The following is a 25,983-nucleotide window of genomic DNA, read 5'->3' as shown; positions in this document are numbered from 1 at the left end:
GGGAAATTCTCATTGAATAGCAGTTTATATCGATGTTTAATAAAGACCAAGTGAGAAACAGTTGTACAGCCCCGGACCATCTGTACGGATAGTATCACAGACATCAGTCATCCAATTAGAAAGAATCACAACGGAAATTAGTGGGCATGCTCTGCCATGTCTTACTCGGAAGCTGGCCAGAAGAAGGAATATCCCATCTCTCCCATTCCGGCTCAAGTGAGGGTTACTTATTGGTGGCATACGCCCTACCATGCCGAGATATCGGATAGGGAACATGCGGATTGGTAGGACACAAGCCAGGTCATCGCAAAAAGTAAGCAACATGGATCACCGGAATGTTGCCTCTTCAGGCCGGGTGCCGAATCTTAGTAGCTGACCTATTATCATTACAGCGACTGGGGTGAGGAGTGGGTATAGAGACAGGGGTAGACAGTCAAGGCACCTTGGGTAGCCTCTCAGGGTCTAGCTGCTCCCGCTCTGATTTCTGAACCTCAATTGTAAGACACCTTGTGTGTGACCTTTTGTCATATCATCCAAGAGTAGCATTATTGTCCAACCTCGTCACCCAGATGCACGGCAATCTGTGCCGTGCACAATCTATTTGCAGGCCTTTGTCTATGTCCCTCCTACTTTGTTCCTAACTCGCGTCTTTTTTTTTTTTTTTTTTTTGGTTCTCCTCCTTCATCTCTTTTGTCATCCATCTTACTTTCTCACAACCCTATTTTTATTGCTCATTCTTAGCCTGAAGAAGCTGGTCTTCTCAGTCCGTTTCGTGGCAACTGTCACCCCCTGCTTACACTAATTGCCGTGACTTGACAGTTGCTTGGAGATCCTTTTAGCGTCTCACTGCATCCAACTCGACGACTAAAAGGCCTCTTGGGTATCATTATTGGCTCTTCAACGACGAATCACATCATTCATCTGCATCACATATTTGGCATCAAGATTGCGAGCGAACTGCTTGCTATCTTTCGCTGTGATGGGACAATCCTACATGCGCCTGCCAGAAGATGGCGATGGTACAGCTGGCAGACTTTCCGTGTCTGGTAGCGCACATCTTGCAACAACCACGCTGCAGGTCGGCGGCATGACGTGAGTCACCACCTGTTAACGTTTTGCTCTTTTAGTACTCATAACTAACGTTGTAGCAATAATAGATGCGGTGCTTGCACATCAGCCGTTGAGTCCGGTTTCAAAGGCGTTGACGGCATCGGAACAGTCTCTATCAGTCTCGTAATGGAGCGCGCCGTAGTCACGCATGACCCACGGATCATACCCGCCGAGAAGATACATGAGATCATCGAGGATCGTGGGTTTGATGCAGAGGTTCTCTCGACAGATATTCCCAACGCTGGGGCTACTCGGACCAACAACCACTTCAACGAGAGCACTGCCATCAATGGCGAAACTACAACCACTGCGACAACAACTTTCGCCATCGAGGGAATGACATGTGGTGCCTGCACATCAGCAGTTGAAGGCAGCTTTAAGGGCGTGGACAGTATCCTCAAGTTTAACATTAGCCTTTTGGCTGAGCGCGCCGTTATTACGTACGATGAAACCAAGATTTCCCCCGAGGAGATAGCCGAGATTATCGAGGATCGCGGATTCGATGCTACCATTCTATCCACACAACGCGACATGGCCTGCCAGGGACGAGACACCACATCTGCCCAATTCAAAGTCTTTGGGTGCAAAGATGCAACGACGGCCCAAGCTCTGGAGGAAGGCCTCATTGCGATCCAAGGCATCCAATCAGTATCTCTCAGCCTCAGTACGGATCGTCTTACAGTTGTTTATCAACCCATGACCATAGGACTTCGTGGCATTGTCGAAGCCATAGAGGCGCAGGGCTTGAATGCCCTCGTTGCAAGCGGAGAAGATAACAACGCGCAACTTGAATCGTTGGCAAAAACGCGTGAAATCACTGAGTGGAGGAGAGCATTCAAGATCTCACTCGCCTTTGCGATTCCTGTCCTTCTAATTGGAATGATCATTCCTATGGCCTTCCCTGCGATAGACATTGGGAGTTTCGAACTCATTCCTGGTCTATTCTTGGGTGACATTGTGTGTCTCATTATCACATTACCTGTCCAGTTCGGCATTGGCAAGAGATTCTATATTTCTGGTTACAAGTCTCTCAAGCATGGATCACCGACAATGGATGTTCTGGTCGTTCTTGGCACAACGTGTGCTTTTCTCTTTAGCGTCTTCTCGATGCTGGTCTCAGTTCTTCTTGAGCCGCATTCCAAACCTTCCACCATCTTCGATACAAGTACTATGCTCATTACTTTCATAACACTATCTCGATGGCTCGAAAATCGCGCCAAGGGCAAGACCTCCAAGGCATTATCTCGCCTTATGTCCCTAGCTCCGTCAACAGCAGCCATCTATGCTGATCCGATCGCCGTGGAAAAAGCAGCCGAGAACTGGGCAAAGTCTTTTGACGACCCGTCAACGCCAAGGACACCTGGTAACCAAACTGGCGGATCCGCTTGGGAGGAAAAGGTCATCCCAACAGAGCTACTTGAGGTTGACGATATCGTGGTCATCCGGCCAGGTGACAAGATTCCAGCAGATGGTATCCTGGTCCGGGGTACAACATTCGTTGATGAAAGCATGGTTACAGGAGAAGCTATGCCTGTCCACAAGCGTATAGGTGATAACATGATCGCCGGTACTGTCAATGGTGACGGACGTGTTGATCTTCGTGTTACTCGAGCTGGCCATGCTACCCAATTAAGCCAAATCGTCAAGTTGGTTCAAGATGCGCAAACGGCCCGCGCCCCAATCCAGGAGCTCGCTGATAAGCTGGCCGGCTACTTTGTTCCCATGATTCTCATTCTTGGTCTTAGCACATTCCTTGTATGGATGGTCCTTTGTCACGTTTTATCTCACCCTCCTGAGATCTTCCTTGAAGACAATAGCGGTGGTAAAATCGTGGTATGTGTCAAGTTGTGCATTTCCGTCATCGTCTTTGCCTGTCCATGTGCCCTTGGGCTCGCTACGCCCACGGCCGTCATGGTCGGTACAGGAGTTGGGGCCGAGAACGGAATTCTCATCAAAGGAGGCGCTGCCTTGGAGCGTATAACCAAGGTCACGCATATCATCCTTGATAAGACTGGCACAATTACGTACGGAAAAATGAGCGTTGCCAGCACAGATCTCATCTCGCAGTGGGCCAGAAGCGATGTCAACAAACGACTGTGGTGGTCCATCGTGGGTCTGGCCGAGATGGGGAGCGAACACCCCGTTGGCAAGGCTATCCTGGGCGCTGCAAAGGAAGAATTGGGCATGGATCCCGAGGGAACCATTGATGGCACTGTCGGTGACTTCAAAGCTGTTGTAGGCAAGGGTGTCAGCGTGACTGTAGAGCCAGCTACCTCGAGCCGTACACGATACCTCGTTCAAGTTGGAAATCTCGTCTTTTTGCAAGATAATGGTGTTGATGTCCCCGAGGATGCTGTCCAGGCTGCAGAGAAGATCAATTTGTCGGCTGACGTAGGTAAATCGACGGTCAAGAGCAACGGCGCTGGAACCACCAACATCTTTGTGGCCATCGATGGCGTTTACACAGGCTATGTATGTCTGTCTGATAAGATCAAGGAGGACGCTGCTGCGGCTATCTCGGTTCTACACCGCATGGGCATCAAAACCTCGATAGTAACAGGCGATCAACGGTCTACCGCACTCGCTGTCGCTTCTGTCGTGGGTATTGATGCCGATCATGTCTACGCTGGCGTTAGTCCCGATCAAAAGCAAGCCATCGTACAAGAGATCCAACAGTCTGGTGAAGTTGTCGGCATGGTTGGTGACGGCATTAATGACTCTCCAGCCCTTGCGACAGCAGACGTTGGCATCGCCATGGCAAGCGGCACGGATGTAGCGATGGAAGCAGCAGATGTCGTTCTTATGAGACCGACAGAGCTCATGATTATACCTGCTGCTTTGACTCTTACACACACTATTTTCCGTCGAATCAAGTTAAACCTTGGATGGGCTTGTCTGTATAACGCCATTGGTCTCCCGATCGCAATGGGCTTTTTTCTTCCGCTGGGTCTGAGCGTACACCCTATCATGGCGAGTCTTGCGATGGCGTTTAGCAGTGTCACGGTGGTGGTTAGTAGTCTCATGCTTAACTCATGGACAAGGCCTACTTGGATGAATGAAATGGCTATGAACGATGACAAGACGCCCAAGGCGGAGAGGTGGGCATTTGGAAGGGGCATCGTTGGCTGGGTGAGGGAAATGATGGGACGTAGGGGAAAGGTGGAGGAAATTGGGTATTTGCCGTTACAGAACATGGAGGGCTGAGTTTGTATGTAAACATTGTCTTGATTGATGACATCTAGAATTATTTTTACGTATAGATACAACTTTCTATGTAGTAACATCGGACTCTACTTGACCGAACGCCTTGCCCGATTGGGCTGCCGTCGATACTGTGGTCGTATTCTAGACGTACTCAGATGCTAACGGCAGATTTTGGTGGATTGAAGAATCACAGACGCGATTTGTGTCGCCTGAATTCCTTAAAATTTACATGGAAGCCGGTTTACTGCCGCCCGATATCTTCAACGCAGAGGACTACCGCAGATACTACTGAACTGGACGGGTTTAGACACACCAAGAACACCAATAATAACGTGCTCCAACAGAAATTGACGACGACAGCGGCTTCAAGGTTGAGTCTGTCAAGCGATCAACACGATCTATCCCCAGTCGATTTCGACTCCGTAGGTTAAATTAACCCGATCTGGTAGCACTGGAATGCTGCAACATTACAAACCTAGCCAGGAACAACTGGATCATCTAGTAGAAGGATCTAGTTCTAACCTTGCTCAAAATAAGTCAATTATGATTGGCTGATAAAGGCAAATTGAACATTGTCTCGACCGATAGACAAGGCATGCATGACTAGCACGATATGTGCCGCGGCGCCGGCCCAGGAACCATGATTTGTGTTTCTACATCCTTAAAAGATTCAATCCCTCATCATGATGTGGACTACCTTCTCTGCCTTTCTTTAGACAGATTTCTCGATGATTGGCGACGATACGAACCACTATCAATAACCCCAGGCCACAGAGGAAACGGTGATCTACCACCATGAAGGTATCCACATCGATTCAGTTGTTCATCCTTTCTTCTTTCCTCTCATTCAATACTGCTGTAGCCAGTGAACCGACGAATGCCACCGAGTTGGAAGATGCGCCAGAATGCGCTGTGAGTACTTTTATAACCGAAATCCTGACTTGACAGTTTGTTAATTGTGTCGCAGATACAATGTCTAGCTCAGTTGGTAAAAGGGCCAACATTATCAGACGAAAACAAGGACATACTATGTCATAATAAAGCCATCAGCAGCGGCGCCGCTGGCTGTACCCTGGTGCAATGTAGCATGAGAGATCTGTTTGGTACAGCAGCCTCTCCATCAGTGTCACTACACTGACGTGAGAATGCATGGCATGAAACAATGCTAACATTAATTCTGTTCGGCACAATCAGACTTCCTTAAAATTGAACAATCGACATGTGGCAGACCCGAACTTGACAACGACCACAAAATCAGAGGTCTCGTATACAGTATCCTCGGCACAGTTGTAATTTCGGTCTTTTTTCGAACGCTGCTCAAATTCCAGCGAAGCCAGTCTTGGGGACCCGACGATGTTACTATCATTGCGGCAGCAGTGAGTCCACATGCACACCCGCGGATGCGATGTTTTGCTAATCATAGTAGGCTTTTTCAGTTCTCTCAACTCTCATGACGGGATTAAGTATGTATTTATATCTTTGGCTCACCAAATGAAGACTGACATCAATTGTCCAAGTGACATATAAAGGCTTGGGGCGCAACGTCTGGTTGTTCGATGATCATACAATCACCACCTTCTACATAGTACGTCCATCGACAAAGATTCGGACTCTGTCTAACTTGTGCAGTATCTTCTCGTTTTCCAATACGGCTATGTTTTAAGCCTATGTCTTGTCAAACTATCAATCCTGTTCTTTTTCCTTCGTACTTTTCCAGACCAGACATTCAGGACTTTGGTCAAGTGGACAATAGGATTCAATGTTCTTACTACAGTCATCTTTAGTATCTGCGGCGCACTTCAACGACAGCCCGTCTACTTACTGTGGGAGGGATGGAAAGAATTTCCACCAAAGGGGATCAGCTTGAACATTCCGGCAATCATATTCTCGCATGCTGCCGTTAACATCGCCCTGGATGTCTGGATGTTTGTTCTTCCTTTGACACAGTTATATCATTTGGGGTTGAAGCCAAAGAAGAAGGCTGGGGTCATGCTTATTTTCGGTGTTGGAATCTTGTAAGTCACCTTTCGGTTGTATATGTTAGTATACTGACGACAGTACAGTCTCACAGCTGCCAGCTGTATCAGAATCCCCTACTTGATTGGATTTAGTAGATCATTAAACTCGACAGGTAAGAGCCAATCCATTTCTCAATCACACATTCTTACGCAAATACAGCCGACTCTCAAGGATTCATCGTCTGGTCCAATATCGAGTGTGGTATAGGCATCCTCGTCGCATGCATGCCGCACATGCAACCAGTCTTTCGGGCTATAGCAGAGCGAGCAAGATCATGGAAGGTGCTGCCAACTAGTTCGAACGTTGGCGACGGCATGTTTGTGCAAAGAGGGCTGAAGACTATCCCCATGACGAACGCTGTCGGGAATGACATGCGCACGGATGGGACTACGTTGGTAGGAGGGGATGATGTGACTCTCAACGATTCAGGAGGGCTATTGACTTTAAAGGGGTCTACCATATCTGGGAAGAGAAATGGAGGTTCTGTTAGTGATGGGCGTGCGTCGGAGTCAGTTGGGTTGGGAGAGGGCTGTCAAGTCTAGACAGTGAGTTATCAATACTGAGAGGCGGCTATGTTGCCAAGGAATATCCAGATCTTGTGCAACGCGTCAACCAACAGTTATCCTTGTATAGTTGGTTGGCCAATACATATCGCTGAAAAGAGACACTTTGGTTGGCAGTGCTCGCAACACTCAGCGGAGAAACATGTGACTTTGGAATAAACCCCGCATGCGAACATTTTCTTGACCAGGTTTATTTCCGCCTTTTCAGCATCGCCAACCTTCAATAGACGTCTTACGCAAGACGTACAACATGGTCTACCATTACCCAGGTATCGAGCAGTTGGATAATAATGTGTTTGTCAAAGAACGAAAACAGAGGGAAGACCTTAAGCAAGCCATCGAGGGTGTCAGACAGACCTCGCTGCTGTTGATGAGCCACCTAGCCACTATCGAGAACACCTTTTCTAAGAATAGCAGTCTTATTGAAGATTTCGAAGACGTTACCGATTCGACGTATACCAGCGCCAACAATGTCAGACTCGCAACGGAACATTTCCTGATTCAATCAGTCATGACGCATGTCACCTCTTTTGCGACCAGGAAACACAGCCAAGCAATCGGTATGCTCAATCACTTTCACGAATCTATCAAGATAATTGTGCAAAATCAATTGCCAAAGGGTGAGAGTTATATTCAATGGAGAATCGTTGAGGAATGCTACAATCAGGCCGTATCTCCTTCTGGTCAACTCAATGCCAGCAACTATTTTGCTTCGATATCCCAACGGGACACCGCATCGAGCACAGGCAACGCTTGGGAGGTACGAGAGATGTACAACGAGGAAGGGATAAAATATCTCGGAAAGGTCTGGGTCTTGTTTTGGGCACAGTGTTTGAGGGATTGTTGGTCAGGACCAACTCTGTTTGTCGCACCGCCCGAGTTGGATCCATCCAAAGAAGAGTTACCGGCCGACAATCTTCCAAAATATCTATTCAGAACATGGGACTCGAATAGTCGGGGGATGGACATTCACGATATGATGTCTGGTATGGACAATGATTATGGTGAAAAGGACCTTCTCTCTCTGCAGAAGCATGAGGCATCACACAGGTTGTATGCTCATCTGATACGACCAGACGATGGTTACTCACACGAAAACCTTGTATCATGGAACAGCTCCTTGCTATTCAGTATTCAGATTGCAAATTACCTATGCCGTCGATCTGCAATGGACCCGAGTACGGTGTACGTTTCTGTTATTGATACTGCCAAGTACCCAAAAGGTCAATTTGTCAGCAACAAGTGGTTGATCGAACGATTCCAGGATGTGGACCTCACTGAACGCGACAAAGAATTCCTCAGTCGTCAATCAAGCAACCCTGCGTACTACCATAGTAAATATCTATCACAAGGTGAACTCGACATCACAGGGAGGTCATGGACCATGTCCTTGGCTGAACTCCAACAAGCCGAGCTTGGGACGCTCTATCCGGATATCGATGCGATTTCAGTAAACTCATATGCAGGGCTTATCTATCTGGATCTCGATGCAGTAAACCCATATGTCAACAACATGCTCGGATTGTGGACAAAGGACCATGAAAGTCTACATGAAATGTGGAGCGACGAACATACCACGACTAAGTCTGAACTAGAGGATGTAACAATGATTGCAAGAACATTCTTTGGCGGTGCCGACGAACTCGACATTTCATTGTTCATTCTGGCCTTTCGTAACCGGCGACTCAGGACTACGGGTAAGTTTGAATTAATAAATACCATCACTGAATGAAGGCTAATGATTGTATCAAGTTGAATGGGATTCAGAAAAAGTAGGGCCGATAGAGGTATGTCGATATGAAAACCTGAGGTACCAAATGTCCCGACTGGAAAACCCTGGCACGGAATCAGTGCTCGACTCCCTGAAACGACTTTTTATAATGGAAGAGGATTTGAAGTAATTGTAACTTAATTCGGCCCTTGACGCTGGCAGTCTTGTAACTAGTCAAGAAGATATGTTGCTTAAATCAAGACTATATGCTTTATCAAACATCACCTTGACCCATGATTGATACCCTAAACATTCATGACAACTGTTCCGTATGACTTCGTTTCCCCCACCCCTGCTCCGTCCCCGGCTCACGACCTTTCGAAATTTAGAGACACCTAACAAGCGAGCACCTGGATAATTCCGGAGCCATTCAAGTGGCGGTCGAATTTGCGTGGACGCGCCTGAATATCTCCTTTTTGAGCTCATCGTCATCCCACTGACGAATACCCAAAAACGCATTATCTGTCTTGTGAAAGAACCCATTACCTAGACCATAGCTCGCTCGTATGACAAAGTCGCGGGTCGAAATGCGGTCTCTGATGCCTTGTTCCCATCGCTTCCACGCAGTTTCAACCAGGACTGCTGTATCAACTTGCTCGACAACGAACTCTTTTTCCGGGGCAGCTTCACGAGCGTAGTCCAAGACTTGGTTCTGTGTCATCACTACTGTGTGTATGTAGTAGACTTTATTGACAGTTTCTTCGGGCTTCGAAAGAACTGCTGCGATGGCCTTTCCAATGTCATCAAGGGTACTCGCGGACATTGGAATATCCCCGCCATCTGCCACACGGGTTGGTATTTTGCCCGAGAGTCCGACAAAGATATCTTCATCGAGAACCCAATCAAGAAACATGCCAGTGTTTATACCAGTGTACGTGATTTGGCCCTTTGTGGCTTTATCTTCAACGTCTCTATACACAGGGAGCTTTGTCCTCATGAAAGGCATGTTGGCGATCTCGGGGTTACCCATCGACACGCCAAAATAAGACGGGATAGCTCGGTATATACCAGCGTTGACGGCGGCTTGCAATGTGATAATCGATGCATCATAAGCGAGTCGATTGAGAATGATGACTATCGCATCGAAACCGCGTCCTGTCAGGCTGGGAGTGAGGGTCTCGACCGAGGTGTAATCTGCTTTGATGACTTGGACTTCGTTGGGAAGCTTTGCTGATGAGGGGTCGCGAGTCAGCACGCTGACGTTGAACCCATTTAGTAACAAATGCTTGATGGTTGGTGGACCGAGACGCCCGGTGCCCTGAGAATATGTTAGCTGGGTACCTTGGAGGGAGTTGTTCACTAACACCAGCTATTAAAACATTGGAAATGGATGCTTTGGACATTATGGTCGGTTTGATAAAGGGGTTGGGTGCCAATGTCTTGGGTAATGTCGATGGTCAGATTCTGGCTTACGGTCCGTGTTCTGTCTGTCATCTACATCATCCTCTTTCGTATCAGGTGACTTATTACACAGCCTTTATGATGGATAATACGGATAATTGATACTAAGTTCTCAGACACGCCTGAAACAGGTCAGCCAATCACACTATACAAATCATACATACGCGCTACAGTTGGCCGGTTGATAGTTAGAGTTACATTGCCGTTTTATTCGAGTTCATCACCAGAGAATTTACCTGCAGCGAATGAGTCTAGGGACTTTAACATGTAGAGTTGGAGACTTTGAACAATCCATTTCGATACAGTGACCGAGAAAGGCACTCAATCGCGTAACCGTATGACGCTGATAACATCTACAGTTTCGATGATCGCAGGGTATGCTGGCAGATCAGTCCTCTAACTATTCTGAATAGACTAGCAGCAGGGTGGTATAAAAACCGACACTAGCTAAGTGGGTGATATAAATATTAGCTCACCCTTCGTGTATATATCGCCGAAGAGTGAGCTGATAATTTCGTCTGTACTATTCCAAGTCCCTATTTTTATTTAGCGCCCTGCCTGTTATCTCACGAGTGAGATTTAAGCGCGTCTACTCAATCCTTCGCCCTTGATAGCTTGTTTGGTGGCCAATCACGATGCGATGAAACATGTTAGCCGCGATGCAGGGGTCACTCAGCACTTCAAATACTAAAACCCCACGTTGTTGGAACTCAGTTTCGTCCTTATCGTACTCCTCCCTGTCTTGGTCGAGTCCAAAGGCCATGATGATTTTTGACAATCTGTCTCTGTCGAATACTTGGGTTGTATTAGTCCTGTCAGCTGTATTTCTTGTTCTGAGTCGCTTCATAGCACCAACTATCAGCGAAAATGAACCCCCCATAGTCAAACCGCGGGCGCCGTTCATAGGGCATATCATTTCAATGTTACGCGATGGAAGTGACATTTATGTGAATCTCTTGTGAGCCTAATACCCAAACCCTTCCTTGGTAACTATGTCACTGACATCCAACAGCAAACAGCGCAAAGAGCCCATCGTAACTCTACCAATGCTGAACGGCAAACTCTACGTCATCAACTCCCCAGATCTTATTCAAGCAGCCTTGCGAAACAACGACATATCCTTCACCCCATTCATCCTCGAATCATCCAAAGCAATGTGGGGTCTCAGTGATAACGCGATGGCTTCTATTTCGGATCTGGCAAATCTCAAGGGAGGAATGCAAATCATTCATTCTACGCTGGGCGGAGAGAGCCTGCACAAGCTGAATATCAGCTCACTGTCGAGATTCATGACTTACCTCAATCGTGTCAAGCCAGGAGAAAATATTGGAATAGCCGATACGTATATCTGGCTTCGAGACATGCTCACTGACGCGTCTGCTACAGCTGTGTATGGACCCAAGAACCCTATCACGGTGGATAAGATGCACTTGGTCTGGTACTCCCTCTTACAATCCATCTACTCAACGTGTTCTAATAGCGGCAGGGACTACGATAAGCAGGCACTACTTGTGGCAATCGGCTTACCAAGTTTCGTGACCAAGGCCGCCATCAACGCAAGACTCAAAGTGAACAATCTCCTTCTCTCATACTACAAGAACGGTGGTAATCACGAAAAGGGCGCTTCTGAGATCATCCAACAGAGGGCCACATATCTTCGCAAAACCGGCTTTACAGACGACGACCTATCGCATATGGAATTTATGATTCTCTGGGTCGGAGTCACAAACACAGCGCCTGTGTTATTCTGGCTCTTCGTTCACGTACTCACCAGTGCTGGCTATACGTCTCGTGTGCGCGCGGAGATTGAAGCGATCACCATTATTACCAAAACTCCTGAAGGACGCAAAGCAACGTTTGACACGAGATTACTTGAGAAGTCCTGTCCGTTTTTGAACGCGTGTTATCAAGAGTGTCTGAGACATTATTCACATTCCATCGGTAACAGACGCGTTATGCAAGACACGGAGATCCAGGACTCTCAAGGACGGAAATATCTACTCAAAAAAGGCGTCAATGTTCAATGGCCTCCACCAGTTACGCATTTTAACACCGAGGTCTGGGGTCAAGACGCCGATGTGTTTAGACCCGAGCGATTTATGGATGTCACGCCGCAAGATGAGAAGAAGAGGAGAGGTGCTTTGCTTTCTTTTGGGGGTGGAAAACATCTTTGTCCTGGGCGAAAGTTTGCATATACAGAACTGTTGGGACTGGTGGGCGTTGTTGCGCTGGGTTTTGAGGTCAAAGGGTTGGAGTTGCCAGAATCGAAGTATGCTGGCATAGGCATTGGTGGCAAGATGCCAGATTGGGAGAATATGGAGAAGGGATTTGGGTTGAGGAGACGGGAGGGTTGGGAGGATGTCACATGGGTCTTTGATGGGGATAATTGATGATCGGCAAGATCGGTGCCTCATTGATCAACGTCTAGATTGTGATAAAGAAGTCTAGTTGTATATCTATTGTCTGTCTACTCAAGCTTGATATCAAACTTTCCAGTTGCCGCGGGGTTCGAAAGTGCCCACTTGATACCATTCTCCATCGTCTTGTCCCATCTCTTGCTCTCAGACAACTGATCTCCAAAACGGCGGAATCCATGTGGAAGGCCCTTGAAGAGGTGGATATCTGTAGGTACTCTGAAACCCGTGTCAGCATTTATCATTCCACTGGGATAGGGAGAGTCTTACCCCGCTTCGACAAGCTTCTTGCCATAGAAAATAGCCTCATCTCGCAAAGGATCGAGACCAGAGATTCCAATTGTCGTAGGTGGCATACCCTTAACCTCGTCAACAGAAGCATGTCCAATGTTCAATCGCGTATCCTTAAGATCAGGATTCGAAACTTTTAGCAGACCCGTAAACTTCTCCACCGCCGCCTTGTTCAAAAGAGGAGCATTCTCATTCTGAACATAAGATGACACCGAAGGATCTGTGAGTTGTTCAAGAATAGGCGCATAGCATTCTGGGTGGACCAAAGCAGGAATCATCAACACCTGTCCTGCAAGCTTTGGTCGTGAAAGGCCATCTGGAGACATGTTTTGTCGCAGCGTCAAGGATGCTGATAGCTGAGCACCTGCAGAGATGCCGCCGATTAGAACTTGGCTGGGATTTCCGAGGAGTTCATCGATGTGGTCGTGGACCCAGTGGAAGGTATCTTCGGTGTCGTCCCATGCTGTTGGGTACGCATAGTCTGGTGCGTGGCGATAGTTGAGGTTAACGACAGTGACGTTGGATCCAAGAGCTATGGCGGTGCAGATGGCGTCCTCCGAGGGGATGTTTCCAAAGACGTATCCGCCGCCGTGGAGGTGGATGTAAATGGGAAGACGAGCGTTGGCGTCGGCTGAGGGTGGTCTATAGGTTCGTACCTCGAGAGGGAAGCCATCTCGTGCAGTGACTGTGTAGTCTTTCATGTGAATCTCAGGGTTTCCCAACTTCTCCAGTTCATGTTTTGCGAGATTTTCTCGGTGCATGTTGGTGATGGCCTGCATTTCTTTGAGGCTGAGAGAGGGGTCCATGGGAGGTCTGCTGTCTGTTACTGCAAGCCATTCTGCAGTGGCATTGCCATATTCAGTAAAGTCAGCCATGTTGGTAAGTCAATAGTTTGCTAGTGCTGTGTTGATGAGAGTGCAAGAGTGGATTATTGATGGTGGCGGTAATGAAGCTATCGTGATATTCACCGGGAAGAAGTGCGAGGGAGTCGGTCATGAGATGTAGTGCCGGGGCCCAAGAACCCCTCAACTCTGCCGAGGTCGGTATAATTCAACCCCCGAAGTATCCACTTTCAGTTGCAACTATGAACCATACTCTTCTCTCTTGTCCAATTTCTACTATTCAACTATCTGATTGATAGTCAACTCAACATCTAATTAAAAAGACTGATTCAATATTGATAATGAATCATGAAAAACACTACAAAATGCTAAAACACCATCTCCAGATCTATATCCGCACCAATCACGATACTCTCACAAACCCCAAAGTCTAGCCTCCACTATTACTACGTCACCCCAATCAATTATACTCTGTAAACCTTGGATCATTTTCTTCAACGTTACATAGATTCACCGTCGATCGTCATCTCGCAGTTACAATGTCCCCCGCATTTTAAGCTCAAGATGAGCAGGATCGGCACTTTTTACGGGTTTCTCGGAAACTTATAAGATCCAATATCGCCAACTGTCGAGATATTCAAAAGCTTGACTTTCTTTTCCCAAGAACACGTACCTAAGAATTGAGTGGCAAGATGCTGTATTCTTACGCGCGACAACTACTACTTGGTGCTCTTGCGCTGCAAAGTGCAGATGCAGCGAGCTGGAAGGATTACAAACCTCAGAGTCGTACACCGAGTTCGTGTCCCGATTATGTCGACTATTCGCAGAAACCTCATGAGCCTTTGTCTTCCGGGAAGCTCAAGTTGCCGTTTATGAGGCCGAGTGAGGAATGCAGGACTTTCAAGAGCCCCGCTGTTGAGGTACGGCAGTCCGCGTGACGTGAGGATGAGCAGACCACTGACATTCCACAGAAAGTCATCAAGGACATGAAGAAGCGCATCAAGAATCCCGATCTGGCACGTTTATTCGAGAATGCTTTTCCTTCGACACTTGATACTACAGTCAAGTACTTTGACGCCAAGAAGAACCTGGCTTTTATCGTTACTGGTGTAAGTTTTCACGTCTACGCGTCTAGACTAGGATGTAACTAACGATTAGCTCAGGACATCACGTACGCCTGGACCTTCAAGGCTGTGAAGATATCAGCTAACAGGTTCTAGTGCACAATGGCTACGCGACACAGGTAACCAGTTTGCTCATCTGTACAAACTACTCCCTCAAGATGAGAACTTGAAGGATCTAGTCAAAGCTATTATCAACACTGAAGCGAGATACATTTCAGAGTATCCTTACTGTGGTACGTTGTTATAGTCAAGAAACACGTCAATTATCGAAGCTGACATGTTACAGGCGCTTTTCAACCTCCTCCCGAGAGTGGATTGAGCCCCTCTGTCAATGTATGTTGAAAACATACTTGAATGTGTCGATGCTGAGACTGACTGGCTACAGGATTACGCCGAACTTGTCACCGTGAATCCGTACGTTGAACCCATCACTGCACATTAAGAATGCTGACCTAACAATTCTATGCTCTAGGCCTGTCGACAACCAGACTGTGTTTGAGTGCAAAGTGAGTAAATCCTATCTAATTCAACATCTCGTCATTAACAAGCGTCTAGTATGAACTCGACTCTCTCGCTGGCTTCCTCAAAATCGCACGGTCTTACTACAACAACACCAAAGACGCGTCTTTCATCAACGACAACTGTAAGTAACTCCACCATGCTATCAATCTCATATGATACTAAACTTCGACAGTCAAGTCCGCCATGACCCAGATCCTTCGCGTCATCGACGAGCAATCTCAAAGCACATGGGCCGAAGACTGGTCATATGTCAGCTACTACAACTGGACCGGTAACGCAGGATCACTATCTCCACCAGTTCCCAACAGCGGCAACGGTGAACCTAAGCTTGCCAACGGCCTTGTCGCTTGCAGTCATCGTCCATCCGATGATCTGAGCGTGTTCAACTACATCACATCTGACAACGCCATGATGTCAGTCGAACTCGACAACGTCGCCAATGTGCTAGACAAGGCCAAGAGTCAAACAAAACTCGCCAAGACTCTTCGCAGCCATGCCGAAACGATTCGCCAAGCTGTATGGAACCATACCTTAACGTCAAATGGCATCTTTGCCTACGAGACAAACGGTTATGGTGGACAGTACATCATGGACGACGCCAACGTTCCCAGTCTTGTATCTTTGCCATACTTAGGCTTCCTCGACCGTTCCGACAAAACGTACCAAAAGACGAAGTCACTTCTATTCTCCCGGGCAAACCCGTACTACGCCGTCGGAAAGACATTCCGTGGAATCGGTGGCCCTCATGCAAACGCTACAAATCCATGGCCCATGGCGCACGTATCAGCTATCTACGGCACAGATGACGACGATGAAATCAAGGAGCGACTGAATATTATTCTGGAGAACACATCTGGACTTGGTTTAGTCCATGAGAGCGTCAATATTTATAACTCGACTGTGTTTACGAGACCTTGGTTTGCGTGGGCGAACAGTTATTTTGCCGAGATGGTGCTTGATTTGGCGGAGAGGAAACCTGGGTTGATCTTCAAGGATAACAAACCATACGTTATCGGGAAATAGAGAGGGATTGTTTTCCTATTGTGATTGTTGATGTCTAATTTCTCCAAGACTGTGATATGGTGTAGGGTAGCCTCCCATGGTCTGGGAAAGGTCATCAGATCATCATATGTTTATGAACTTTCTTTCAGAGTTACACCCTCATATTCAGCCATCTTGATGTGCACATCATTTGTCAAATGATCTTGCTTAGAAATACGCATGGAGATATCATGAAGTTAACGCTGTGCTGTCACATTCCGTTCTGGATACGTCATTTCACTTAGCACACTACTCAAAAGAGGACATAACGCTAGGTATAAATACCTGTACATCTCCACGTCCTTGAATTCACAACTCACTTCTTTATTTACCAATACCTTGACTTCCCATTACATTCTTCGCTTTAGCTCAGAAAATGTCACTTACCGAAATCGAGACCAACGGCTGGACCGCCGTGCCTGTCAGCGCCAAAGCGATCAAGAATTCAGTTCAGTAACTTAGCGATAACAAGACCTACACTGTCCAAGACATCACCTTCCCTTTCGAAGATAAACTTATTTCTGACGTCCAAGCCTTTGTCAAAGCTCGTTTCAGTACAGAGACTTACAACCACTCCATGCGGGTGTTTTACTAGGGTGAGTGTGGAGCTTGAAGTCAATATTACGAGAAGTGCATGCTAACCCTGCGAACAGGATCGATCATTGCCAAACGTTTGCTACCTAGGCAGGCAGAGGCGCTATCACCATCTACTTGGGCGCTGACATATCTCCTGCATGATATTGGTACTGCAGAGGCTTACTTAACCTCAACCCGTATGTCTTTGGATATCTACGGTGGTATCAAGGCTATGGAAGTGCTCAAAGGCCTTGGTGGTAGTATAGATCAGGCCGAGGCTATCGCCAAGGCCATCATCCGTCACCAGGACATAGATGTAGATAGCAGTATTGCTTTCCTAGGCCAACTGATCCAGCTCGCAACTTTATATGATAATGTTGGGGTATACAAAAGTATCAAGGACTTTCCTAACTGGATCGACGATACCACTCGTGGGAACATCAACACGGCATTCCCACGTCACGGGTGGTATTCCTTGTTTGCTTGCACAGTTCGCAAGGAGGTAGGCAACAAGCCTTGGTGCCACAGCACACATATCCCGCAGTTTGATGAGAAGATTGAGGCGAACAGTTTGATGAAATCATATGATTAGATAAACACAGGCTTACAATGCCTTCCAATGAACAGATTTTTCAGTTTCCCATTTTTGTCGGCATAGGCAGGAAACTATGGTAGGACATGTGGTAGAGATTAACCTGTATTTGTAACTTAAATCAACATACGAAACTTAAGGAGGTTTCTATTTACAATTTCCTCCTTCTTCCCTAGTAATTCCTCCATGTCCCAATTCGCATTGATAAATCTGCCAGAAAGCCAGTGCTGTCGCCCACTAGATAGCCACACAATAGTATCGGCTGGTAACTCGACTTTGTCGTCCAGATGTGAATGAAATACCTCGGGCAGGTTCGAAGCCAGCTCAGTCTTGATTCCACCCGGGTGGATTGAGATGGCGATAACTCCCTGCTGGGAGTATTCCATGTCGATAAATTCGTTGAAACGGCAAAGAGCAAACTTGCTGGTTTGATAAGCTGATGCTCCGGGGGAAACCATTTGCGCACCAGCACTTGTGACATTGATGACTGTCTTGGTGGTTGAGTTTATAATTAACGGGATGAAGTAGCGTGATGAAAGGTAAGTTCCTTTAATGGTGACCTCCCAAGTCCGCCACCATTCCTCCGGGTTAGACTCGGTGATAGGGATCCACTCCTCGAGATAACCGGCGTTGTTGATCAAGATGTCGAGGCTGCCGCCAAGCACGTCTTTGGCGGTTTCCGCGGCGGCCTTTACTGACAATTCAGATGTTACATCCAGCTTGATAGTATGGACAAGAGGCTCAGGCCTGTTTGCCTCCCTGGCGGCGTTCTTAATCGCCACTTCAACCTCGGACATGTCAGAACGGGCGGCGAGCAAGATCTTGGAGCACCCTGCCATGGCAAAACGGATTGAAACCGCCTTTCCGATTCCTTTCGATGCTCCTGTAACAAGGACTGACTTTCCCGTGAGGTCCGCCTTTGTTGGGTCGATAAAGGGGTACGTGTCATGGCGATTAGATACGTAAGTGACTAATTCAGGCCAGTTTGTTGCCTGGAACGCAGGATCCTCGGCTAAGTTTCTCATTGTGTGTTCGCGGCTGATCAAGAACTATGCAAAGACGTTTTAGTTGATGCAATATTCGTAGAGTATATACTTGTTGGGCACTGTGTTGGTGGGCTTGCTTGGTTCTTACAGCTATAATGGCGTTCTCAAGTTGGAGTTATATTCAGGTCGAAGTTTTCACTCCAGCAACAACTTTTCCAGAATCGTACTGGGAAGACTCTTCAAAAAGATTTTTTGTCTGTATAAGTGGAGATAGCGGTCAAAGCAACAATAATCAGTCAATCTTACGGCGACACGACTATATCTAGCCCACTTAGTGTAATATAGTTACATTTGATAACCGAATAATATTATGGGAAAACGAACTGTAGGGTTTAGTTTTATCCGTACAATAGCACAAACTAATGAGAAGCCTGTGATGAGTAGACTGCTAACTGGAGATGTAAATTTTTAATTCTGTATCCCTTGAAGGCGAGGAACTGCCTCGAGAACATGTTGAGAATATATCTATGGAATCCCTGGGTAATAACGAGGTCGCAAGTTACGATGCAACCATATATCATAACAGACACCATTTTGTCTTTGACCACCACCCAGAGTATTCAAAATAGAGGGCAAGAGATATGACTGACCAGTCAAATTAGAGCTTTTAAGAACCACCGGGGCAGTAATAAAGTAGCTCTACAGCCAAAAAACAATCTACTTGCCAAAGTATTTCAGCTCAAAATATCGAGCAACTGGGTACACGATGGCGGTAATTACAAAGGTCAACTCATTTGCAACATCACCTCCATCTGTTCCAATCAACTTGCCAAGTGGTCCGGTAAACCAAGTCTCGACCATTCCTACGCACCACGCAACAACACCCAAAAGGAAGGCGATAGACGCAGCAATGCCATGTGGTAGCATTTTCCGGTCATTCCAGCTCTCCAAATCGTAGTTGGCAAAGTCACGCTTGCGGAAGATGGTATGCTCCTCGAAAAGAATAACGAAGTAGCTGGTGCACCAATAACCCAATAGACTGAGGAAGTCCTGCAGATATGTGTTGAGCTTTTGACGACCAACAATAGCCAGAACAATGACAATCACGAAATTACCAAGTGTCCAAACAAATCGAGGAACTTTTGCACATGGGGTGGCCATTTGTTGAAATGAAATGGCAGAGGAGTAGAGGGACATGATATTGGTGTTGATACCGCTGAAGGATAGCAAAACGAGGAGGAACTTGGCGAAGCCTCGGGGATGCAACATGTCTCTGATAAGGAAGCCAAGGCCGCGGTGAGGGTCTGTGTATGCCGTCTTCCAGGCATCGACATTGTTAAGTGCACTGGCAACCGTAGCACCTGCCGTCATACCAATTGCGGTAGGGATAGCAATGCCGGCAGTAGTCAAGAGCCAGACTTTCAACCTCGACGTATTAGCTGGGTAGTGCGCATAGTAGTCCGAAGCCATTGTCGCCCAAGATGCGGAGCTGCCGTAAACAACAGCGATCAGAGACAGCACATTGCCAGAAAGATTTACACCTGAACTAGAGGCAGGGGTTTTGCTGTCAGCGTATGGTCCCACCATACCAAAGATGATCATGAACACGATAAGGTAAATGCACCAGGCATACCTCTCGTAGATCAGGATGTATTTGAGACCCAAAAAACTGATGGCAAGAGAAACCAGGGCGATGATGATAACGCCGACAACGAGAGAAATGTGGCCGTCCGCGACAGCTGTAAGTGCCAGACCACCGCTGATTGTGGCAACAGAAGCCCAACCCAGCTGCTCAATGCCATTGAGGAATGCGATGACCTTGTTGGGATACCAACCGAAGCTGTAACGAGAGACAGAGACCTGACGTAGGCCGGTAGCCGCACCAAAGGTGGCGCAGTATGATGACACTGATCCACCAAGAATAGAGGCAAAGATGTATATGAGCAGGCTCTGCTTTAAGCTGAGGCCAAACTCCCAACCCAGGAACCCAGTGGCAAAACAGCTTATACCCATAGTACCAGAGGCCCAAATTAAGGCCATGTTAAGCTCTTCGTGCCATGGTACGGGTCGTTTGTCCTTTTCTGTTTTGCGTACGATAGCCTCAGACTCAACCGCGAGAGCCTTGTCCATGCGAGCCTCGAAGCGACGGAGGCTTGCTAAGACGCCAGTTTCGTAATCAGACGAAGAAGTGAGCTGTTCAGCCGCCGGCACGTCGCCGCTGCCTGACTCGAGGGACAGTTCCTGGCTCCCGCCGAAACGCTTCTCATTGTAAGCAGCCATGCCTACCTGTCAGTCTGCCTGACTCCTTGACTTTTTAGGAATCCGTACTGATGAGAGATGGGCGACAGTTAAAGGCGTTGGTGTGGTAAAGAGACAAAGGCCACACGATTAAATGGACACTGAAGAGGGAAAACCCAGCAGACTGTGACATTTTTAGAGCCCTGATACTCCACATTGATTCGCACGATTGACTGATAGTAGTCGAGTTGCCGATCCTCCCGTGCGCACATAGTCATAGTATGTAGTAGTCATTCATGGGGTATATACCCTGGTCCTATTTCATCCCATAATTGCCACATCGTGCCTCATCATTGGTCATTCTCCGACCTCCAAGCGATGATAAGAGCTACTTATCTACGGCCCGCTCACAATCCGGCTACCACGGCAGTGGAATAGGTCTTGTAAAGATCTAGACGAAGGAACTTTTTTTTCCCTGTCTGTTCCTGATGTGGATTGGCAATAGAATTATGGAACTTTTATTCAATACCAGATTATAGAGATGGCCGTGAAGATCTAAATTCCACTCCTTGTAATATCTGACTGGAACCTGCACGCACCACTCAATTACTTCTATTTACACGATTTCTGTCAATCTGGCTTGTCTACAATATGGCAGCCAGGTTCGAATATAAGTAAGCTCGGCCTATATTATAGTGCGGGAGCTAAAATAACACACAAGGCCATCTATCTGGAGTCTTTAAGTAATCCCAGCTTATAATGTTTACTAATTTGAGCTTGAACTAGATTTTAATCCTCTTGTAATAAAAGTTCACAATCCCTTCACTCAAAAGTAGAACTCTTGCATATCATTTCCCAATTGGTATCAGACGTTTTCTACGCAATATGTACCACGGCATCTTTCTGCCGATTTTAGCGTCGATCACGACTGATAACAGAATAGCAAGCATACTCATGCAGAACAATAGCTTGTAATATTGAGCAATTTTAAAGTCCGACCTAATCTTCCACAATTGAAATACATATAAGCTGATTTCTATCTATTCTCGGACTTTTGACCCGAAAAAAATAACCATGATAGTAACCTCGCGGAGGAATCGACTTTGCACCAATTGCTTCATAACAAACCGCACTGATACCCACATTTCGGCAGTTAGATGGCACAAGAGATGGTGACATTCTTAAAAGTCCCGATCAGATAGGCAAGTGGTATAAGGCCGATGGACATACATGTCGGGACTAATGGCGCAATGTCCAGAATAGGTAGGAGAATAGATGCAATTGCAGCTGTAGAAATGCAGATGATAGACAGTTGTCCTTTCCTCCTACTTTCAACTATACTCTTCGCAACACTTATCATCGGAAATCCGGCAATGACGCTATCATCAACTCAACTACCTTCGATATAGGGGATAGTGTGTGAATGCAGTGATATAGGCAGAGGGATTTGGAAGAAAAGGTCTCAGGTTGAGGAACGTGTATATAAGGACAGGAAAAGCCAAGAACAAGAACGATATCTAATACCATCAGAAACATCAAGTCTCATTCTATCTTTCAAAACACAAAATCTCCTGAACCAATCGTCAATATGAAGTTTGCTCTCGTTCTTGCTACTACTGGGCTCGTCTTTGCTGCTCCTGGCACAAAGCTCACTGCGAGGGATACCTCACCTCTTGTCCCTCGTTCTGCGCGAAGAGCAAGATACAGCTCCGCCCCCAACCAGAGACTCACGTCTCTTGATTCTGTCAGCGATGCCAACGTTCAGTACTCTGGAAACTGGGCCGGAGCAGTCCAGATTGGCAGTGGCTATAACAAGGTGCAGGGCACTATCACCGTCCCTGAAGTGAGCGGTTCCAATGGTGCTGCTGCCTCTGCCTGGGTCGGCATTGACGGAGATACTTGCCAAACTGCTATACTGCAGACGGGTGTCTCTTTCTATGCCGACGGTTCCTTCGACGCTTGGTACGAATGGATTCCCGACTACGCCTACAGCTTCAGCAACTTCGACGTCTCTGTCGGTGATCAAATCCGCATGACCGTTGACGCATCATCCAAGACGAAGGGTGTTGCTACGCTGGAGAACCTTTCTACAAACCAAAAGGTTACTCACAGCTTCACCAACACCCCATCTACTCTTTGCGAGACCAACGCTGAGTGGATTGTTGAGGCTTTCCAGGAGGGCGGCAGCCAAGTCGACCTTGCCGATTTTGGTTCCGTCACCTTCACGAACGCTGTTGCTTCCGGAAGCCGCGGTACTACTGGTCCTTCGGGAGCACAGCTCATTGATATTTCTTTAGACCAGGGTCAGACCGTTGAGGCCGCTGCTTCTATCAGCGGCAACACAGTAACAGTTACGTATGTTGGCAATTAGTATAACTACAACTTCACTGGACAATGTACTGAGGGAGGTCATGAGAGTGGATGAGGCTGTTAATAAGGAGATAAGGGATAGCAGAGGAGTAAAGTATTATATTTAGTAGAGTAGAGAATATAATAAGTCTATATTATTAAATGTTATTATAACTTTAAGTTAAATATATAAAGTAAAATGCATTTTTAATTCCTTTAATAATATTACTTTTTATTATAATTTATTTATAATAAATATATTTAAAAGCTTTTATATATTATTATTCTTATTTTAAGTATTTTATAAAGTTAATTTAAATATAAATTTATAAATTATTTATATTAATTATAATACTTACTTATATATATTTTATATTAAACTGGCATCTAGGAAAGTCCCTGCAAAAGGCTAATCTATAGGTAGTATATTATCGATAGGCTTAAGTTGGCAGAGAAGAGATATTGATAGGAGTGGAATAATCAGAAGTGAGTTTCCTTGGCGATTAGAAATTAGTATAGGTAGTTCATAGTGATAACGATCAGAATATTAAAGTTGATATTTACTAGTATACTCTTCCCAAACTTGATTATCAGGCCCGCAAACTCTTATTGGATTGGGATCGTAGTCTTGTCCTACATAGAGAATGGCTCTTTTCCCTGGATCATCAACCATCTTGAGGAACCGAAATTCATGGACAATAGAGAGATTAGCGCCCTGTGATTTCAGGAAGTTCACCATGTCCTCACGCTCATGTGACATGGCTTCTATCAACGGGGTCACATATGCATTATCCCTCAAGTCGATATTTGCACCATGTGTCAGCAAAGTTCTCGCAACCTTTACACATCCTCTTTCCGCTGCAACATGTAGGGGTGCTTCCCCTGCGTCGTCTGTTGTGTCAACACTGATTGAAGACTCCTCTACGTCTTTGTCCCGATGGGCATTCAGTTTTTGAAGAAGAGTAGAAAGGATAGTGTCGTTCTCACCCCGAGCCGCGGCATGGAGGAGTGTACTGTTATTCAGGCATCTGGTAGAGAGATTTGGATTTGCAAACAGAAAGGCTTGGAATATATCTTCTGAGCCATCTTGTATTGCTCGGAATAGAGGGGTCATACCAATCCCATTGGGAGTATTGATATCTGCAACGTGTTTCAGCAGCAGTTTGACCAGAGAAACATCTCCTTTTGCTATAGAGAAGTTGAGTGGAGTAACGCCTTCAGGCGTGGCCGTGTCGGGGTGCGCCCCGCTCTCTAACAATAACTTGACGAGGGCCAAAAGCTCAACCTTGCCAACTTCGGTGCCATAATCACTGCTGTGTACTTTGTCGTTATTACAAAGTCTTTTTACGGCGGAAAAAAGTACCGAACCGTCGTCTTCGCTGGTGTAATTGACATTAGCACCTTTTGAAATAAGGACTTCTGCAACAGCATAAAACCCTTAAGAGGCGGCCGCATATAGTGGCGTTCCAAATGGTTCGAAAGACACATCGACATTATGACTTTCATTCAGCAAAGCTTGGGTAAGTTCTGCATCACCAAAAAGAGCAGAAATATGTAGCGAAGACATTGGATGGCCTAGATCGGTGTCACGTCTGAATATGAATCGTAGAATATTATCGACGCCTATCTCAGCTAGGAGATGAATTCTAGAGAGAAACGGAATTTGGGTATTGCTGGATAAAGTACAGCCCTCTTTCAACATCTCAAGGTAACCCCCACCGCTATGTGTGTGACGATGGATGCGTCGGATTTCTGAATTACGTGAAAAGGGCATCTGATTGAGGACCAACAGACTATTTATCAGTAGTGTGAGGCTGTAGTGCAGATCACCTGCATCAAGCAAAGCTTGTCATTCGGCAAAGATATTGCTGCTTTTCGTATATGCATGTAAGACTGGCCTCAAATGCCGACAAGTGCTTTTGTCATAAAAGACTGACCAATCAACCAAGTAAAACGAAAGAGGGAAACTGGAGATATTGTTCTGGTAATAAACCATCAGCCCGCTGAGGGCAGAATTGTCAGATACGTAAAACTTGTCATTTGCCTTCTCGTTAATTAACATTATCAATCCAAGTCATGGTTTCGTCCTATTCAACAAAGATTACAGCACCAAAAGATGTATAGCGCATTGGATCCTAACAGACATGAGATTCGTCTCCTCCGGCTATTCGCTGGTGGCGAGACAGATTCCGTCAATTGCGAGCTATACACAATATCTCTAGACTGTCCAGATGAATACGAAGCTCTTTCGTACGTATGGGGTAGCTCGGAGGACCGTCGTTCAATCACGATTGAAAGGAAAAACAAGGATGTCACTAAGAATCTTAAGGAGGCCCTGCGTCACCTTCGTCATCGCGACCGTCTATGCACAATCTGGGCAGATGCTGTATGCATTAACCAGGATGACGTTAAGGAAAAAACTCTATAAGTACGGCAGATGGGCCAGATTTACTCCAAGGCATCTCAAGTGTGCTGGTTTAGCTCGGTCCTGAAGAGGATCATGCAGGTGCCACTAATACCGTTAAAAAGTTAGCTGCCGACAGAGAATTACACTAGAATGATCTAGGAGATAATATAAGCCTATTCAGGTTATTCTTCTTTTTCACCAAGAGCTGGTGGTCACATGTTTGGACAGTTCAGGAACTTATCTTGGCCAAACGAGTGGTTTACCATTGCGGCTGGGAAATCATCTCAGAGTCTGACATACGCAATATGGTTTCCAGCTATACACATCATACAACCGTTAACGACTGTTGTAATTCGAATAGTGGTTCGGGGTTTAATGTATTTGACAACAGAGGACCTGACTTGGTGGCAACCATGCAGAGATTGTTACGTCTCTTGGAGTTCAAAGAGCTTATCAGCAAAACGGTCCCGTCTTTCGATCAAATCGCCCTCGAGTTCAATGTAAGGATGGCCACAGATCCTCGGGATAAAGTT

At 46.4% G+C, this 25,983-nt stretch overlaps 13 protein-coding genes across 13 annotated transcripts; 8 read left to right on the top strand and 5 right to left on the bottom strand.

Moving 5' to 3' along the window:
- Positions 1-250: 250 nt before the first annotated feature.
- On the top strand, positions 251-4,314 carry FGSG_08188 (uncharacterized protein; the record flags this gene model as incomplete). Its single annotated transcript, XM_011322322.1, has 4 exons — positions 251-313; positions 460-497; positions 946-1,092; positions 1,158-4,314. 4 exons carry the CDS (start codon positions 251-253, stop codon positions 4,312-4,314), a joined length of 3,405 nt encoding a protein of 1,134 aa, XP_011320624.1.
- Positions 4,315-5,109: 795 nt separating this feature from the next.
- On the top strand, positions 5,110-6,875 carry FGSG_13429 (uncharacterized protein; the record flags this gene model as incomplete). Its single annotated transcript, XM_011322321.1, has 7 exons — positions 5,110-5,226; positions 5,643-5,690; positions 5,741-5,777; positions 5,832-5,899; positions 5,944-6,329; positions 6,378-6,445; positions 6,493-6,875. 7 exons carry the CDS (start codon positions 5,110-5,112, stop codon positions 6,873-6,875), a joined length of 1,107 nt encoding a protein of 368 aa, XP_011320623.1.
- Positions 6,876-7,146: 271 nt separating this feature from the next.
- Positions 7,147-8,628, top strand: FGSG_13428 (uncharacterized protein; the record flags this gene model as incomplete). The annotated part of the gene is made up of 1 exon (XM_011322320.1): positions 7,147-8,628. One exon carries the CDS (start codon positions 7,147-7,149, stop codon positions 8,626-8,628), a length of 1,482 nt encoding a protein of 493 aa, XP_011320622.1.
- A 409-nt stretch (positions 8,629-9,037) lies between these two features.
- On the bottom strand, positions 9,038-10,010 carry FGSG_08190 (uncharacterized protein; the record flags this gene model as incomplete). The annotated part of the gene is made up of 2 exons (XM_011322319.1): positions 9,038-9,940; positions 9,972-10,010. 2 exons carry the CDS (start codon positions 10,008-10,010, stop codon positions 9,038-9,040), a joined length of 942 nt encoding a protein of 313 aa, XP_011320621.1.
- Position 10,011: 1 nt separating this feature from the next.
- Positions 10,012-12,458, top strand: FGSG_08191 (uncharacterized protein; the record flags this gene model as incomplete). The annotated part of the gene is made up of 3 exons (XM_011322318.1): positions 10,012-10,081; positions 10,374-10,443; positions 11,081-12,458. 3 exons carry the CDS (start codon positions 10,012-10,014, stop codon positions 12,456-12,458), a joined length of 1,518 nt encoding a protein of 505 aa, XP_011320620.1.
- A 77-nt stretch (positions 12,459-12,535) lies between these two features.
- Positions 12,536-13,648, bottom strand: FGSG_08192 (uncharacterized protein; the record flags this gene model as incomplete). Its single annotated transcript, XM_011322317.1, has 2 exons — positions 12,536-12,701; positions 12,753-13,648. The coding sequence occupies 2 exons, from the start codon at positions 13,646-13,648 to the stop codon at positions 12,536-12,538; spliced, it is 1,062 nt and encodes a 353-aa protein (XP_011320619.1).
- A 659-nt stretch (positions 13,649-14,307) lies between these two features.
- FGSG_08193 (uncharacterized protein) lies at positions 14,308-16,284 on the top strand (the record flags this gene model as incomplete). Its single annotated transcript, XM_011322316.1, has 8 exons — positions 14,308-14,535; positions 14,587-14,724; positions 14,867-14,972; positions 15,026-15,072; positions 15,125-15,153; positions 15,212-15,245; positions 15,295-15,382; positions 15,434-16,284. 8 exons carry the CDS (start codon positions 14,308-14,310, stop codon positions 16,282-16,284), a joined length of 1,521 nt encoding a protein of 506 aa, XP_011320618.1.
- Positions 16,285-16,678: 394 nt separating this feature from the next.
- FGSG_08194 (cyanamide hydratase) lies at positions 16,679-17,470 on the top strand (the record flags this gene model as incomplete). Its single annotated transcript, XM_011322315.1, has 2 exons — positions 16,679-16,755; positions 16,987-17,470. 2 exons carry the CDS (start codon positions 16,679-16,681, stop codon positions 17,468-17,470), a joined length of 561 nt encoding a protein of 186 aa, XP_011320617.1.
- A 116-nt stretch (positions 17,471-17,586) lies between these two features.
- Positions 17,587-18,309, bottom strand: FGSG_13427 (uncharacterized protein; the record flags this gene model as incomplete). Its single annotated transcript, XM_011322314.1, has 1 exon — positions 17,587-18,309. The coding sequence occupies one exon, from the start codon at positions 18,307-18,309 to the stop codon at positions 17,587-17,589; it is 723 nt and encodes a 240-aa protein (XP_011320616.1).
- Positions 18,310-19,173: 864 nt separating this feature from the next.
- FGSG_13426 (uncharacterized protein) lies at positions 19,174-20,736 on the bottom strand (the record flags this gene model as incomplete). Its single annotated transcript, XM_011322313.1, has 1 exon — positions 19,174-20,736. The coding sequence occupies one exon, from the start codon at positions 20,734-20,736 to the stop codon at positions 19,174-19,176; it is 1,563 nt and encodes a 520-aa protein (XP_011320615.1).
- A 1,483-nt stretch (positions 20,737-22,219) lies between these two features.
- FGSG_08196 (aspergillopepsin-2 precursor) lies at positions 22,220-23,203 on the top strand. Its single transcript, XM_011322312.1, has one exon. The coding sequence runs from the start codon at positions 22,283-22,285 to the stop codon at positions 23,063-23,065; it is 783 nt and encodes a 260-aa protein (XP_011320614.1). The 5' UTR covers positions 22,220-22,282; the 3' UTR covers positions 23,066-23,203.
- A 227-nt stretch (positions 23,204-23,430) lies between these two features.
- Positions 23,431-24,537, bottom strand: FGSG_08197 (uncharacterized protein; the record flags this gene model as incomplete). The annotated part of the gene is made up of 3 exons (XM_011322311.1): positions 23,431-23,457; positions 23,681-24,356; positions 24,407-24,537. The coding sequence occupies 3 exons, from the start codon at positions 24,535-24,537 to the stop codon at positions 23,431-23,433; spliced, it is 834 nt and encodes a 277-aa protein (XP_011320613.1).
- A 622-nt stretch (positions 24,538-25,159) lies between these two features.
- On the top strand, positions 25,160-25,471 carry FGSG_13425 (uncharacterized protein; the record flags this gene model as incomplete). Its single annotated transcript, XM_011322310.1, has 1 exon — positions 25,160-25,471. The coding sequence occupies one exon, from the start codon at positions 25,160-25,162 to the stop codon at positions 25,469-25,471; it is 312 nt and encodes a 103-aa protein (XP_011320612.1).
- Between the last annotated feature and the right edge of the window lie 512 nt (positions 25,472-25,983).

Source organism: Fusarium graminearum, chromosome 2 (genome assembly GCF_000240135.3).
Source record: "Fusarium graminearum PH-1 chromosome 2, whole genome shotgun sequence".
Classification (NCBI taxonomy): Eukaryota; Fungi; Ascomycota; class Sordariomycetes; order Hypocreales; family Nectriaceae; genus Fusarium; species Fusarium graminearum.
This window is presented reverse-complemented; position numbering and strand designations above follow the sequence as displayed.